A 17,015-nucleotide genomic window follows, 5' to 3' on the forward strand; every position below is an offset into this window, starting at 1 on the left:
ACAATTGCAATTTGATTTCAAAACACATGCAAAGTAGCAACAACATTTGCATTTGTAAAGCTCTCCTGTCAAGTAGCAATAAACAAGGCCTTGCCTCAATCTAGTACAGTAAGAATGAGCAAAACGTGACCCATTTTGCTACTGCTCTTGTTAGAACGTGACTTATCACAGAAAGTATGGTGGTTTAATGTTTGGATTCTTGTGCTGGTATTCTGCATGCACAGCTCAATCCTGTTAGACATTGCTACTGTTTATGGAAGTAAATTCTGGGAAAATATTATGTTGTAGATTGTTCTTGGATCAGTTAACACATCACATGAATGTACAATTGCATGAAGGACACAAGATACAGAGAGTTGACTAGGCATAAATAAGGAAAAAGAACTCTTGAAGTTTACACAGTTAGTAACGTGCCCAGGATTAGTTATCACTGAATATCAAGAGTCTTACAGTAACTCTTAGAGGCCTATGGAGAACATTTGGTGAAGTCTTGAGTCATGAACCCCTAATAAAAGGGACACAACAGTATTTGAGAAGCCTGGATACTGAAGTAATGAAGTGTAAGATTTGTTTCATTAAACAAAAAAAAAAAAAAAAAAAAAAAAAAAAAAAAAAAAAAACACACAGATCAGGGATCAGGGTTGGGCAAATCTGTGAAATCTGATTTGTTTCTTGATTGGCAGATTTAGATCCCTGATTAATATGAAGAACAGGTCTACAACACAGCAGTCCCAGGAAGAAGCTGTTCTTTGCATGCAGCAAATTTCAACCCTTTAAAGCAAAGGGGTAGCTGAGAAGAAATAAAGGTATGCAAAAGTTCCAAATCATCTTGTCCCTGCCTATATGTTTGTAAAGGAAACTATCGCAAGATCATGCTTCAGCAAAGCATATGCTTCATTCTGTCCACAGAAGCCCTGCACAAAGGCTGATCCACAGTTTTTCTATTTAGGCATGTCTGACTGTACATTAAAGCAAAGCTCCTAGATGTCTTGGTAATGCATATACTAGCCTTGGATCCTCGAAGACAGAGTAAACAAAACCTTGGTCCTTGAGATGGAACAATTGCTTCAGGCTGAAGTCACAGTCTTAAGCTTAATATTCTTCAGCAACATTCATTAGCAACTGAATTGAAAGACCTGTAACTTCATGTTTATGTCACAGTAACATTGTATAAACCAAAAAGATTTGTGGAAAACTTTTTTATGTAGAATTACATTCTACATAATACTTTATCAAAAAAAAAAAAAAAAAAAAAGCAGAGAAACATAGAAGCATTTTAAAAGCAAAAATTCTTCAGGTGAGCTTACATACGAAGGACCGATGATGACATTTCCTAAAATTGCTGCCTGGTATAGAAAAACCTGCATGCAGCAGGCTGCAGAGAGCTCCCAAGAGCTAGGAGTTAGAGTCAGGCCTATACACCCCAATGACTACTGTAGTTGAAAAGATAAGATTAAAAATCAAAACTACTTCTCATCTTTAGATTCAAGACTCTCATTTAACTAAATCATTGCTTTTTGGTAGGATTCTGAAGTGTTTTTTTATTATCTTTTTACTTCTGATAAAAGATCTTGTCCAAGAGTCATCTTAAGGATACTGTGGGCCCAATAAAACAGTAGGCAACGGCCAAATAGTCTTTCCTCCACTTTACTGAAGCAAAAAATTGCCTGTTTTCAAAAGTGTGTGTTATTTTAATTGGAAAAAAAAAAATCTGAAAAGAATCTTCATGTTGATATAATGGATCAATTCTTCCATGGGATCAGTTCTTCCAGCGCTCTACTCTGCGCTGGTGCGGCCCCACCTCAAGTACTGTGTGCAGTTCTGGGCACCACAGTATAAAAAGGACATGAAACTGTTGCAGAGTGTCCAGAGGAGGGCTACGAAGATGGTGAAAGGCCTGGAGGGGAAGACGTACGAGGAACGGCTGAGGGCACTGGGCCTGTTCAGCCTGGAGAAGAGGAGGCTGAGGGGAGACCTCATCGCAGTCTACAACTTCCTCGTAAGGGGGTGTCGAGAGGCAGGAGACCTTTTCTCCATTAACACCAGTGACAGGACCCGCGGGAACGGGGTTAAGCTGAGGCAGGGGAAATTTAGGCTTGACATCAGGAGGGGGTTCTTCACAGAGAGGGTGGTTGCACACTGGAACAGGCTCCCCAGGGAAGTGGTCACTGCACTGAGCCTGACTGAATTTAAGAAGAGATTGGACTGTGCACTTAGTCACATGGTCTGAACTTTTGGGTAGACCTGTGCGGTGTCAAGAGTTGGACCTGATGATCCTTAAGGGTCCCTGCCAACTCAGGATATTCTATGATTCTATGATTCTATGTTCCCCTTCTATGCTCACACTGCTTTCATTAGAAGAGTTGTCCAAAACCAAATGGCCACAGCTCTGAGCCAAATAGGAAAAAAGTTCAAATGAACATGTATAGAAGCTTGCTCTGGGTAAATTTTTTAGGCAGCTCATTTTTAGAGAAATACAGTGTAACTGTAATTTCTGGTTCTAGTGTTATGACTTTATACCTCATTTTTTGATGGCAGACCAAATCCAAATTAAATTCATAGGCAGTTTCATGGAACATGGGAGAAAAAAAAAAAAACAAAAAACTTCTACTAATTCTAGATGTAGTGTTGTTCTTTTTATACTGCTTTAATCACTAAAATACTTAATGCATGGTTGAAGTAGTGAAGAGGCATATCACATTGAAACTTATTGAATACTATTACAACCAAAATGGCTTCAGTACAGAGGAATATATAAACCAATTTGTCTCATCAAATGCAGGCTACAACTTTCATGTAAGTAGGAGGTGCTATGCATGCTACATAAATGATGATTATACAACAGTAGATTACTGTTGTTTGTGCTTATTTTTGCATTAAAATTTAAATGCTCCAATAATCAATGTACAATTATGCTGGCCATATATGGCAACGTAAGACTTTCTTTCAACCCACCAAGAAGGAAATGAGATAATGCAGGAGAAGTTGATAAGGTGCCATAGATGAATATTACAGAATCACAGAAGAGTTGAGATTTTAAGGGACCACTAGAGGAGGGTCCAACGTTCCTGCTCAGTCACAGACACCTATAGCAGGTTGCTCAGGACCATGTCCTGGCAGACAAAAGATGGCTTTTGAAGATCTCCAAGGGCAGAGACTTCACAACCTCTCCACACAACCCATTCCCATGCTCCGTCATCCACACAGAAAATAAGTGTTTTCTGGCATTTGAACAGAACCTCTTGTGGTCCAGTTTGTGTCCATTGCCTCATGTCTTATCAGTGGGCAATGCTTCTGATAGCCTGGCTCAGTCCTCTTTGCACCTTCCCTTGAGGCATTTATAGGCAGCAATAAGATCTCACCTGAGCCTCCACTTCTCCAGATTGAACAGTTCCAGTTATTTCAGCCTCTCCTCATAGGAGAGGTGCTGCATTCCCTTACCTTTGTGACCCTAATATACCCTAATATATATATATATATATATATATATATATCTCATATATATATATATATCATAGAACATGAGAAGAAAAAAGAAGTTCTACTATATATATATATATATACACACACACACACAAATACACTTTCTTTATGTAAGCTAATAATATTCAGTATATATATTTTGTTTCGGTATTATCTGAGGACACTCCAGATTTGAGTAGACAAAAAGAAGGAAGAGAGATCTCCGAGAATCAGTACTTTAGTATACTGAATTATCACCAGAAACTCTAAGGGACAGGATGGGTATTCCATTATCTTCCCCCACATTCTGAGCTCTTAAAACTCCAGGTACTACCATAATTACTGAAAAGTATTATATTTCCTTACAATATAGTGTTATTTTTCTCCAAAAATAAAAATAAAAATCTGCAGATGGGCTTTAGTTGCACAATTCCCATTGACATTAATGGGAGTAATTTGCCTAAAACCCCTATTCATTTTTTAAAATTTCAGAGATGGTTTTTAAGTGTAATTTTCTAAAGTGTAATTTTCTAAAAAACACATAATGTGTTGTTGCATTTTATTATTCAGTCTGTCTGAGGTTCATTCCGATCTTATCTTTCCTCTTCTCAGAATTTTGTCTAGATAAAAGAAAATCTGCAGGAAGAATGACAATTAGAGAGTATAGACATGTCAGCATCAACATCAATTACCTTCTTGCAATCCAGGAATGCAAGTAATAGTCTGTGTGAGGATATAATTATGGGTAAAATTGTACTACATCTACTAGTATTGATTAAAACCAATGTGCTGAGGATTTTCTAGTAATAATAATATGTTGTTTCTACCATTCATCTTAGAAGGACAGATAAGGTAGCATTACAAAGGAAAAAACAAGTTAATGATACGAATATTCATCAGCTGCATCTGCCCTTTTGTAAAGTATTCAACTATGTATTTTAGGAACACATTCATTCTACCAGAGATTTGATGAAAGGTTGTTAAAAATGGGTACTTTATTACCCATTTAAGAAACTAGAACACAGAATTTTTTCTTTTTATTATTGAATCTTATTATTGAAAATTCAAGATTAGCTCAATATATGATTGTTGCATTTCAACTATTTTTTTTAAAACGAAATATAAAGTAGAGCTATATATGCTACAATAATAGCAACAATTAATTACTGTCCCCCTACCGTGAAGTAGGCAATGTATTGTAAAGCTATTGTTATTTTCTCTCGGAGTCAGTGTTGATAGGAAGTAACTTTGAAAATATATATATATATATATATATATACACACACACATATGCAGAGAGCTGCAATAACTATTCAGAAAACATCTTAAGTTCTAATCTAGCTGATAAGTGTGTATTTTTAATTATATTTCCTTTTTTATTAAAAAAGTAATAAACCTTCCCTGTGCCCAACTTATTACTGATACTAGTAGACAAAATTATCTTACATATTGTAGTAAGAAATACTTTTACTGCAAGATAATAAAAGACATATTTCATGTAAAGTGCAGATGGGTTACTTAACTTGAATTTCTTGGTAGCATGAGATCAGAACTCATACAGAAAAAAAAAGTTATAATATCATTTCATCAGCTACAGTTTTATCCAAAATATAGCAGATTTGTGCTCAAGCTCCACATATATTCTCAGTAATTTTTTTACAGTTCAAGACCACTATGATGGTTAAACTGATTAGTTTGATCTGAATATATAATTAGGGGAAAATGGTTTTCTGTGGGGATTTATTATTGCATCTCTAATGTGAAATGACTTGTAAAAAAATACAAATTTGTGAACCATATTTTTAGCAAGGATAGCATGTAAAATAATGATAATGGTATCAGGTTATAAGATAATGGTTAATGATATAAGAATTAATGTTAAATAGTATGCATCCATAAATAAGTTGGCTTTTTATATTCATCTTTGCAAGCAAATGACTAAAAATTGGAAAGTTTCATATACCATTTTGACATGACAAGAAACTGATCATGCGGTGTAATGTATATCTACCTTGAATTTTTCAGAATACTGGATGTTACTAGAAAAGGGCACAAAAAAGGAAAGTCTCTAGAGTCTGAAACTAGATACATTTGATGGAAAAAGAAAGATCAGAAGAAGAAAGTAAAATATGTTCTTAAAGAACACATCGCTGTATTTTGTTATGTCACTGATTAATCTTCTAAGCATACAGGCCCTCTCCTCTGTCTTCATTCTTACAATAAAATAGTCTCGAGCCAGAACCCTGAAAATCACTCTTTTATGAGATCTTATTAAACCTTTCTATTTCACAGAAATTATTCTTTCCTCAATTCCACTTTTGTTCTCTGCATTGATTCAGTAGTCCTGAATCAATATCACTACATGAAGAAGCTATTTTCTGGTACTCCAGAATTCTCCACCTCATCATTACTTACACTTGGCCTAATACAGCCATAGTCCTGTTTACCACTTGATCACAAGTGATTTCTGCCACCTATGGAGGCAGAGTAAAAGAAAATTAGGGTGGAACTGGATTCATTATCCCTAATAGGGTCAGACACTTGCAACAAACATGCTCTTACTTCAATTATGAAGTGGAATCTTAGAACTGTGAAGTTATTATTCAGATCAGGTTCTTATGCTGTTAATAATAGAGCAGAAATTCTAATAATAGAGTTTAAGAGAAACTCTATTATAAACCCAAAGTGTTTTCAAAGACAACCAGAAAAGTATTGCAGAGTTTCTACCAATCTGATTGTCATTTCTCTGGATTGCTTCACAACACATCTCACATTAAATGATACAGAGTCCTACTGCTAGCAGGACTTAACAACAACAAAAAAAATGCAAGATGCAACATGATAAAAGATTTCTGTAGAATATTAAACATATTACAATAGTTACAGAAATTTGGATTAGGGCAAAAGGAAAAGTAATATTCTAAATGAATCAAAGACAAAAGAAACATTTAAGAAATAGTCATGAAGTTTCATGAGCTGAGATAATATTTGTATTTGCTAAAAATGCAAGAAAAAGACTCACAACAAAATCCAAACATTTCCAGTTTTCAAATTAAGTTAAAATAGTTACTGTCTGGAGTAAATGATTATGTCAAGGCTTTTGTTTATTTTGTTTTCAAAGGATGAATCTCATCCATAAATGAAAATAAACTTTAAAAAATATTTTTTTTTTTCAAAAAATAATGAATACAATTTAACTTGTGAAGAAAAAAGTGCTAAAGCCAGTGAGACACATTCCTAGTATTAAAATTTGATATTTTTTTCTGAACTTATTTTTCTGTCACATGAAGTAAAAGAGTGAAAGTCTTAGGGATGTTTAAGGACATAGATATTGAAAAGACAGGCAGATGTATAGCCAACTTAGATGTACTTAGTCTGGAGCCAGTTTAAAAGGTGTTATTTTACAGGATTCTTAAGAACAGGTGATTCTTAATTTAGAATATATCACCTTATAGATGCATAGCATACTAATGTTTAAAACAATGTTTAAAATGTGTAATTCCTCTCATTTCAAAACAGAATTTACCTAGCTAATTAGAATCAGAGAACTTAAAACAAACTATAAACTAAATGGACAATTACGTAATTTAAAAAATAAGTCAGTGTTTTACATCCCATTTTGTCAGCAAACCACTAAAGCTGATTGCACTTGTCACTGCTATATGCCATGTTCATTTAATATTTTTATATTGATTTTGCATATTATTTTTCACATTATAACCACTGTATCCTGAGGGGCATGACTTTCACTTTAATGAACTATGATGAAAAAGGTTAATAAAGATAAAAGCTTACATGTATCATCATCTTCTAGGTTATGAAATTAGTTATTAAATCCTTGGGAAAAATGACTGAGAAGAAAAAGTAGAAAAGAATAAAATAAAGTTTGGCTGACAGAAAAAATGTTAAGAGGTTGAATTATATATATTGCAGTCTTGAGGACCTGAAGAATCAGAGTCATCAAGGAAGGTGTTGAAAAGAGCTGGACTTCATAAATCTCTGTAGGTATATCCATGTCAAGTATCTGGCCTCTTGGATCTTAGAAATACAAGCAGCAAAAAGCTGAACAGGAGACAAGCATCTCAAATTTTACATACAAAAAATCTTATGTTTTGTTTTGCTGTGGTGGAAATTTGTGATTTGACATTGTAATATAATATGAAAAATATATACTCACCAAGAATCTGAAATTGTAGCTGTTGACAGCATGATATAGATAGTGTATAACACTGTTGTCTATTTAGTGGCTAATCAGAAATCCTTTTCCTAGATAACAATGTGTCCAAGTTGAATACTGTAATGTAAAGGGTAATTACATCACCCCCATGTACCACTACTTTATATTTCATTCTTCGCTTCCAAGTTGACACATTAAATTAAAAAGGCGATGTTAATTAAAAGCTAGATGATACATGTGTATCTCATCATCCCTTAAAATAATTGGGTGAGATTAATCATTTCCACAGTGGTGATTTTCAGTATCAGGAACACAAAAGAGAAGTACAGCAAGAGTACAACGGTAAAAACCTTTTCTCCCTTGACCTAACCCCATAGACTTCTTGACTAAAAGTTTACAGCTAGATGTTGCTATTGAGTAAGCAATGGAAGGAATCATCAGCAGACGGCTAGAAAAAAAGAATTTCACGCCTGCATTAATTCTAGGCTTTGACATCCCTTTCTCCCCCCACAGGGATAGATTATTTAGAAGAAGGAATGTAGAAGACTCTTTAGAGAGATTTTATAGGCAATCTTGCTATGACTTTTTAAAAACATATTTTGAGTATGTAGTGAGAGGTAGAAAAAATGTTCAATCAACTTATTAATATACCATGATTGTAATGAGATTTTTTTCTTAAATAGTCATGCCTTCTAAATGCTAGTGCCCACAGGAAAAAGTAGGTTAGAGTGCAAGACATATTCAATCCTGAGAAAAGCAAAATTAAGAAAACAACAACAACAACAAAAAAGTTCCTTAAGAATTCTAACTGTGGTTACATAAATAATTGGGGAGTGGGGGGAGCAAGTCCTGTTACTTAGATTAAATCCTGGAATTTGCATAGGATGTAGATAGTACATTCAGGGAACCTAAGGAGAAAGAGAATTCTCGTATTACCTTAGAACTGGGAGCCACATTGAGATGCTCAAGAGCTCTGCTCTCAGTCTTCAGAATTCACTGCTGCATCTTACTGCAAAGGATTTCCTCACTAACTCCTCCCCCGCTCTAGGACAGAGGATTTTAAAGGATCAAGTTTTATGACTTCTCAGAGCCTGCAGGCAAACAGCATTTCCAGATAAGCACTGTGAACTATAAACCTCCAGTTGTCTGGGGACTAGACCACACAAGAAAAGCTCAGATTATTTTTGAATCCTCAAGTACTACTTTCTGCCTGTATCTTTCTTCACCTGCCTGTATTTTACAGGTGCTTCACTGTAACACAGAATACACTATTAATTGAGGGAGAGTATTTTCTAATCTTTGGGCAAAAAAACTGTGTGGAAAATGTATTCTATGCTTTGTGCTTATACACTTAAATTTGTCTTTAATAAACCAGGGGAGCGTGCTTATGACATTACATGTTTTTCTCTTATTTTGTTTCATTTTAGACAAAGTCATTATTTCCCAAAGACCTCCACACTGGATCTGATTCTGTTCTTACTCAGGCCTCCATTAATGAGAATCAGAGTTGAACTGGCTAACATAACAGCAAACAGTGACTGTCAGACAGGAGGGAGACAGAAAGGGGAAGAGGCAAGTTTTTCACAGGAAGATTAAAAAAAATATTTTAATCCAGAGAAATAACACAGAAAACACTGATTGCTGTGCATCTGATTCTGATCCCATTAACACTTCAGCAAAACAAAGTCAACACTGGAAATAGTTTTAATGAATACAGGAAGCTCAGTTGTTAAAAGGTGCCCATAGAAGGGGTGAAAACAAAGCATGTCTCTTTCCACCTGCTCAGCTGGAAAAAAAGCTCTCTTCTGATGGAAACTCCCTCCCTGCCACATACACAGGCTGAATTCCAAATTTCTTCATTTCTTTCCTCCCTCCATTACACCCTGATACTCCTCCCTCCATTACACCCTGATACTCCTCCCTCTATTACACCCTGATATTCCTCCTTCCCCTGCCCACCCTCCCGAGCCACTGGTTGCACTTTAATAGGCATTATAACCCTGGCTGTTCTGAATATAGCGGTCTTAATTCCACAAAATCAGAATCAGACCTGAGTAAAAGGTATTCAGGTGATTATATTAGCAATCTTCACTGATTGTCTCTTGAGACTGAAAATAAAGAATTCCCTACCTGTAATGATATCATATACAATGAGGCACTGTTATTAATATTACATATTCTTCTCCTTCCCCAATAACCTACGTTTCTTCACCTGGCTTGCAGAGGAGAGATGTGTGTGCATGTGTTAGATATGCAGACTTGGCATGCTCTGCAATATACATATGAACATACAGAATATATCCCATATTTCTTGGTCTCTGGAAATGGATCAGAAGCTGGCAGTAAACGTTCTGTTGGCTGCCTTCTTGTTTGTACCTGGAAATCTCACAGCATACATTTTTTTCACTGAAGATATTGCATAAACATTACTCTCTCTGTCAGAGCCATGCAAATCAGAGGAATAAAATTCATTAGGATGCTAGAAATACTTCTAACGATTTCAGGTGGGAATCTAAGTATTAAAAAATTGCTTACAATACCCTCAGCAGCAACGCAAGCAGACTCCCAAATGGAAAGTCCCTTACAAACTTTTTCAGTGTTCTGACTAATAAAGAACCGAGGATTAACTGGCACAACAAGAAATGCACATGTAATCGAGACATAACCTAATATTTTTCAGTGTCACTACATAAGGGTAAGCCACAGCAGTTTGAAGATGCCTAGAAATAAAATTTTCAAGAGTGTTTTGTAATAGTCTTTCTCCATTCCAGTTCAAGCAAATGACAATAGATTACACTATAGAAGAAGAGGCAGAACTGAATCAATGTCTAGTTCTTCAGAAGAATAAAATAAAATCTATAATCTACTTCCAGCCTGACCAGTCCAGCTGCTCTTGAGCCCCAGTTTGACTTCCAAGAATGAGACTTCTGGTGGTCACCAACTCACCCTTTCCATATGCATAAAGTATTTCCCTAGTTCCAAAGTCTTTTCCTTATGCATTCAGACCATAATTCATTTAGACTAAATGCCTACTTGTAATTTCCATGCACAAGGAGACAAATTTGTTCATAATCCCTTTTAAAACAGCAACAACAACAAAAACCTTTATGATTTGGATGCCTGCTATCAACATGAACACGATTATTTTTTTTCAAGATAATACCCAAATATTAACTTGACAGATAAACAACAAGATTGTTTTTCCCTGCAGTCTGACATTTGGAGTTGCTGTGGTTGGAATACTATCCAAGTCAAATAAATTCCCCTTTACAAGAGCAAGAGTGATTACTCATCTTTTTTAATCTGCACACTCTTAAACTTGTATACATACTGCTTCATCAAAGCAAATATGACTCTGCTGATATTCATTATCATCTTCAATTTGTAATAAGTATTCTACTTGCATAACAATCTAGCATTTGAAATATTAAATGCTTGATTGAAACAGAAAGTCTCCCTTACAATATTATCTACATATTTGGAATGTGTGTCTGTGCTAGAAGTGGTTTTTAAAATTAACTTTAGAAAAGTTCTGCATTCCTCATTGTTGTATACTAAAATGCATCCCTAATACCAAAAGTAGAACTATACTAAACATTTTTTTAATCTAGACATATTGCCTCAGAATAAATAAATGCCCATATTTTCTTTGCTTTTTAGAATACACTTTTGTGTCAAGTTTATTACTTTTTCCTCTTATTTTATATTCACCTCTATCAATTCTTTTCCTCTAAAGTTTAAATGCTTTTAAAAACACAAAACCTACTTACAGAATGTCATTTGCTTTTTCTGTATGTATGCTTGTTTTCCATTTTGTATGTGTTTTTGAAATATGCATAATAAGTAACATAAAATTAAAAAAAGGAAATATAGACATATACATAAATGAATGGTATGTGTTCACATACGTATATGTGAATATGCGTGTTATCTACCCCATAATTAAATCTGTAATTCTTATTACAGCCTATTTCACATATTAAATGAGAGTTAGAGGATTAGAAGTATTATTAAGGAACACCAATATACTATTAGCACCACATATAATATTGATTACACAGACTAACTGAGAAATGATGTTCACCATACCTCATCCGCTGCCCTTGATTCTTTTCACAATATTTATGTGGGGGAGGGGGAAGTATAGATAATTTCTCTCTCCCACAGCTCATTCCATAGATAAACTACTACTTTCTCATTTCTCCTAGACTTCAAAGTATTTTTCTTGTATAGTTTTACTTTGTTTAAAACTGACAGAGGTAAATTGATAAGACAAAGTTTCTGAATTTGCAAAATACTCAGTGTAAACACCTGTGTGCCTATATGGTTACGCACATAACACATCAGGCTCCAGTTAAGGGGCTGTTGTATTCTGACGGAACAGCATCCCCCTAGAGGACACAAAGTTTTATTATAAAGTATAAACTTTTGCATTTCATTTTCCATCTGTTAGAAGCTTTCTACATGTTACGTACAAAGTAGGCAATAATGGGCTAATAGGCAAATATTTTAATCTGGTTTGAGCAGAACTCTGAATGGCTTCACTTATGAAGCCATTTGGCCTCCTTACATGCTGAAATAGAGTCACATGATCCAAGATATTGGATTTTTTTTTTTTGCAAACCTAGGTCCAAGAGGAAATCTCTTGGTATTTTATAAAATATATTGAGAAATTAAACTAGCCAGGATCTTGAAACAGTAATAGAAACTAACATTTATAGTTTCTAGCAGTAATTTGAACTTTCTAGTTGAAACACCCAGAATCAGAAGAAGGGGGAAAAGTTGTTTGTTTGTTTTTATGATCTTTGTTGTCCTGATCACAGGCCTTAGAGTTCCACAGATGTTGGTCCAATGCCAAGTAGAAACTGAAAAGTTCACCAGATCTATGCTAGCTTCAAGCAGCCCATGGAGATTTGACAGCCCTTTTCCTGACCTGTTACCATACAAAACCATTACCCTTTTAGCTGCTAGAAGAAGACCAGGATCTTTTAGATGAGAACTGTTCTGGGAGTCCTTGATTCATGACAGAAATGTGGCAGGTGGGCAAAATTTGAATGGCATACAATGTTTGTAGCTGGGAAACCATTGCAGGAAACACTGGTATTATGCCACAGTTCAAATTCAGTACTGTGAACATTTACCTCATGGAGACAAGTTTTTGTTGATGAGCTAACCTCACCTCTATGCTTCTTTGACAGGCAGTTCTCTTGGTGCTGCTTGGTCTGAAATCCAGTAGGTACTGGGACAAGTCATTGCCTTAAGAAGATGCAGACAGTCTCTTTGGGAGACAACTTTTCCTTTCTCTATGACAGCATTTGTTGATGTACATAATCTCTAGTTTGTTAAACTAGAATACAGCTAATCTTACTATCTTTGAATGGTTTCTGGGCTTCCAAATCCAAACAGCTCCTGTTCACTTGTCAAAGCAAGTCTATATTTCTGCTGAATATTACTGAAAAAGTTAATTTCTAAACACCACTCCAATAAATCTAAACAAGACAAGGCTGGCATATAATTTAACTGTTAACCATGAAGCCCGAGTCAGAAGTGCTAGAGAATAATCAGTACCTTGTGGCGTAGTCTTACTAGGGGCTGATAAGGCCTAAAGTTGTATCCTTCCTTGGCTGGCCACCCATCTGCTCCCAACAAAATGCATCCAAGAAGTAAAACAGCTGACCACCACATAAACATCTTTACAGGTCTGTTCCTGTCAAAATAAAATGTAAAAGTTCAGTGACAAACTGAAATGTTATTTTGGTACAAGTCATTTTCTTACGAGTATTGGTATACGAGACATCAATTGAGACAAACAACCATGAAAAAGCCTCAGAAAAGGCGAGGCATAATAGAAAAGCAACAGTAAAAAAATAAAAAAATTTTCCCAAATGAAGCAATAAAGATGATCATCAATGACATGGTCGTCAGCTTCTTCCTGTAAATACAGGCTTCTCTGGTGCACCATTTGCATCCTGACAGATATTAGTATAAAACACGTATCATATATCTATTATCTTATCAGACTGAAGTCTAAACTGTAAGCAAAGCTCTATATTTTCTGTCAAATATTCTGAATGGATTTTTAAATTGCATTTCTGAAACTATATATATTCTATATTGTGTCAGCAGAATATTCCCAGCCTATTAAGCAAACTACCCAAATTCTTGTCCCAGAATTCACTGTGATCAAGTGCAAAATTCAAGGTAGAGCATTTGAAAAACTTTTCTTTGATTGATTTTGATTTGGGGTTGCTCTTGTTTCAGAAATCCACAAATCATGTTGTGGATCTGAGCAGGAAAAGCACTGCCATGATAAACGCACCACTGCTCTATAACTCATCAGAAGCAAACCCCCCCCCCCCACACCACCACCCAAAAAAAAAAAAAAAGAAAATGAGAAAAATGACATTTTAAACAACCATGAGGTCACAGGACACTTTAGACAACTGCATAAAATACATTTGTATTAGTGCTAATGCCATTTAGTGAATTGTGTTTGTCTTTGGTAGAACTTGTTACAAATGCTGGTGTTGATACAGTTTCATATGCACGTCTGGCTTCATACCTGTCTACTGCTACATTAGCAGTAGCAAGAAAAATATTGTCATCCTCAAGGGGACTTAGCAATAATTCTTAACAGATATTTCACAATAATGCAACATAGCATCTTCAGCTGTGAGTACAGATGGGGTTCAACAGTTACTGTTATTTGCATAAACAGCGGCACCTTGTTGAAATCTGTACAAGAACACTAAAAATCACACAATTCCAAGAAACCTATGCAACTTTATTACGATGCGTTGAAAACAGAAATAAATACTGTTTACATCCATTTTTTCTTCTTATGTAAAGCTTAAAATTGCTGACTGCTTCAACATATTTCACCTTCATAAATCACCTGAAATGTTAAAAAGAGAAGAGGAAAAGGGCCATCATTTTTATTTTACAGAAAGATGCCATGCCATCTTTAATGGTTGATACAACCTCGTTCTCTGGAAAGAGAAATTAGCAGAAGGATACTTGCTTGTTTACAATCCATTAAACCAGACAGTTAACTGAAGCATTTCAAACTTAGTACTTCAAAGGGAGATTTTAAGAGTAAATACCAATAGCTACCTGGTCACTTCTATAGCATATGTTAACTATACAATTATGTGTAGTTATTTATTTTGACTATTTCATCTGCTTGATGTCCATAAGTTTGTCACCCTAACAAACCAGGTTGTGCTAATTGAAAAGTTCTAGTATATTCATAAACCAGGCTAACAAAACTATTTTCTGCTCTTCTGAACACAAAATCTATTTTTTTTTGAGACAAAATAGGACTAGCTCTGCAAACCAGTCCTACATTACCCAGCTACAGTGATACCTTTATGGTGTGAACTGCTGGGACTAAAACTGAGATATTATGCACTAGTATTAGGAAGGGGGATGGACAACAGTCTAAAAGAATGCACAGAGCTATTGCTGAAATTAAAGGCCCTGAGAAACATATTCTGACATGTATGAGAAAATCCTTGCAGGAGACGCTGGAAGTATTATTGAGAATTTGTGTCAGAGTTCCTTCTGAGTAAAGACAAAAACATTATAGCTATGCAAAGGTAAGATGAGAACCACAGAAGACTTATAACAATCATAGTCACACATTTTATAGTTACATATGGCTAGAGAGTTTCCCTTAGATGGTTCTCACTGAACTTACAAATACACATTTCACAAGTGGTTTCCATACTTATTAGAGCTAGACAATACTTATTGATATTTAGCATCTGTATTAAAGCTGTCATCTTAAACAGACAACAGAGAAAACTGATCCTCATCACTTTGAGATACATGCAAGTCATTCTGTTTATTCTGTATTATTTAGTCGTGTAATACAGGATAAACAACTTCTACGCATACTAACTTATATGACAGTTTATTATTTTTTCCCTTTGTACCTCACCTTTAATGCACTTATCTTGCCAATGCAGAAATATGTACAATTAGTGTAGAAATAAGTACAAAAAGTCAGAAGAGGGTGGTGAGAACCCAGTGTGTGTACAGAACATTTAAGACCTGCCTTTCTATTTCCTTTTGCATAGGAAGTCAGCAGAGCATAAAATGTGAACAAATTGGGGATCACTTATTATCCTGTATCATTTACAGCCATGCTCCTGGCAGTCCTCTTATACAAACTGTGATTTTGACTTCTATCGTTCCTCATATAGCACAGCCCTCACAGCCACCTGAAGGCAGAGGCTGCATAGTATTAATTCCCACAGAGATATCACTGGTATTAAATGGACTCTAACCTTACCTCTAGTCACAGTCTCACTAATGGGATCCTGCACGTGTCTGCTATCTTCTTTGGGGGCTAGTCAACCAAACTTCATTAAACCAGTATCAGTTTCTGCCTCATTCCAGCTGACTTTACCAGCCCACCTAGCTGTAATTCACTCCTAACTCAACCTCAGGCTTAAGATTAATATACAATACTATCTTGACACCACCTACCTTTTATTTCACCAAAAACAATCTCATTATGGGACTCCCTATTAATAACATTTAAGATTCCTCCTTAGTTATAATTGCCTTTCTTGTTCTAAAGGTTCCCACTTAAGTCACATTTCCAACTCTTCTAATGTAGAGGTGTCTCTCATAGATCTCTTGCAGGGTAAGCCAAGCAGTGAATGATTTGAAACAGACAACGTGCTCTAATGGAGACAGATATTTTGTATAAATAAGTTAAAGCTTGGTCTTTTATAGCTGCTCAGCATCTCTATATTAAAGTGATGGTAAGAAGTGGACATGGTAGAAAAGTTCTGTTTCTTCTGGGGTTTCCTTCATTCCTAGACCAAAACAAACCTGCTAATCAGTTATTCCATGGTTATTACAACAAATCTAGCTCACTGACTTGAAACACTGGAAGAGATTATTTCAGAACTCCAAGAACTCATGTGTGTTGTGGAATGGCATTTTCCTTCACTGTCTGTGTTAGTTCTCAGCATCACTGCTACTCTGGAACAGTAAGTCCATTACAGTAAAAAAAAAAAAAAAAAAAAAAAATCCTGAACCTTGACTTTTAATCTTGAAGAAAGTACCCCTTTATTCCCCTTTATTTGTGTTTACTGAAGTCTTGAAAAAAGGTTATTGTTAACTTTCAAGGCCAGAATCAGATTAGTTTAGCAGTTATGCATGCTAACACTAGCTATGCACAGTTGAACCTTTGTCCCTTTTGTGCACTCTTGGTATCTCTTTCTGTGAAATGAAAATTAGGTTGGAGAACAGTCATTTCACAGAAGATGGTGAGGGCAGCTACATTCCACCACTCCCATCTAAACTGGATGCATTTAAGCCTCATGTGATGTAAAAGAATAGAGGCCTTATAGTTTTGAAA

At 35.4% G+C, this 17,015-nt stretch overlaps 1 protein-coding gene across 10 annotated transcripts in view; it reads right to left on the reverse strand.

The window, feature by feature from the left end:
- FSTL5 (follistatin like 5) overlaps window positions 1-17,015 on the reverse strand; it is a 402,914-nt gene that overhangs the window by 239,714 nt on the left and 146,185 nt on the right. For 8 of the 10 annotated variants that reach the window (XM_068681113.1, XM_068681111.1, XM_068681110.1 and 5 more), the window contains one exon: window positions 13,208-13,346. The exons of 1 other annotated variant lie outside the window; for it this stretch is intronic. In XM_068681113.1, the coding sequence (XP_068537214.1) occupies window positions 13,208-13,346 (139 nt within the window). Of the gene's footprint in view, window positions 1-13,207; window positions 13,347-17,015 lie in introns of those variants that run through there. One more of the 10 variants, XM_068681120.1, reaches the window with a different exon arrangement.

This window comes from Anas acuta, chromosome 4 (assembly GCF_963932015.1).
Source record: "Anas acuta chromosome 4, bAnaAcu1.1, whole genome shotgun sequence".
In the NCBI taxonomy this organism is placed as follows: Eukaryota; Metazoa; Chordata; class Aves; order Anseriformes; family Anatidae; genus Anas; species Anas acuta.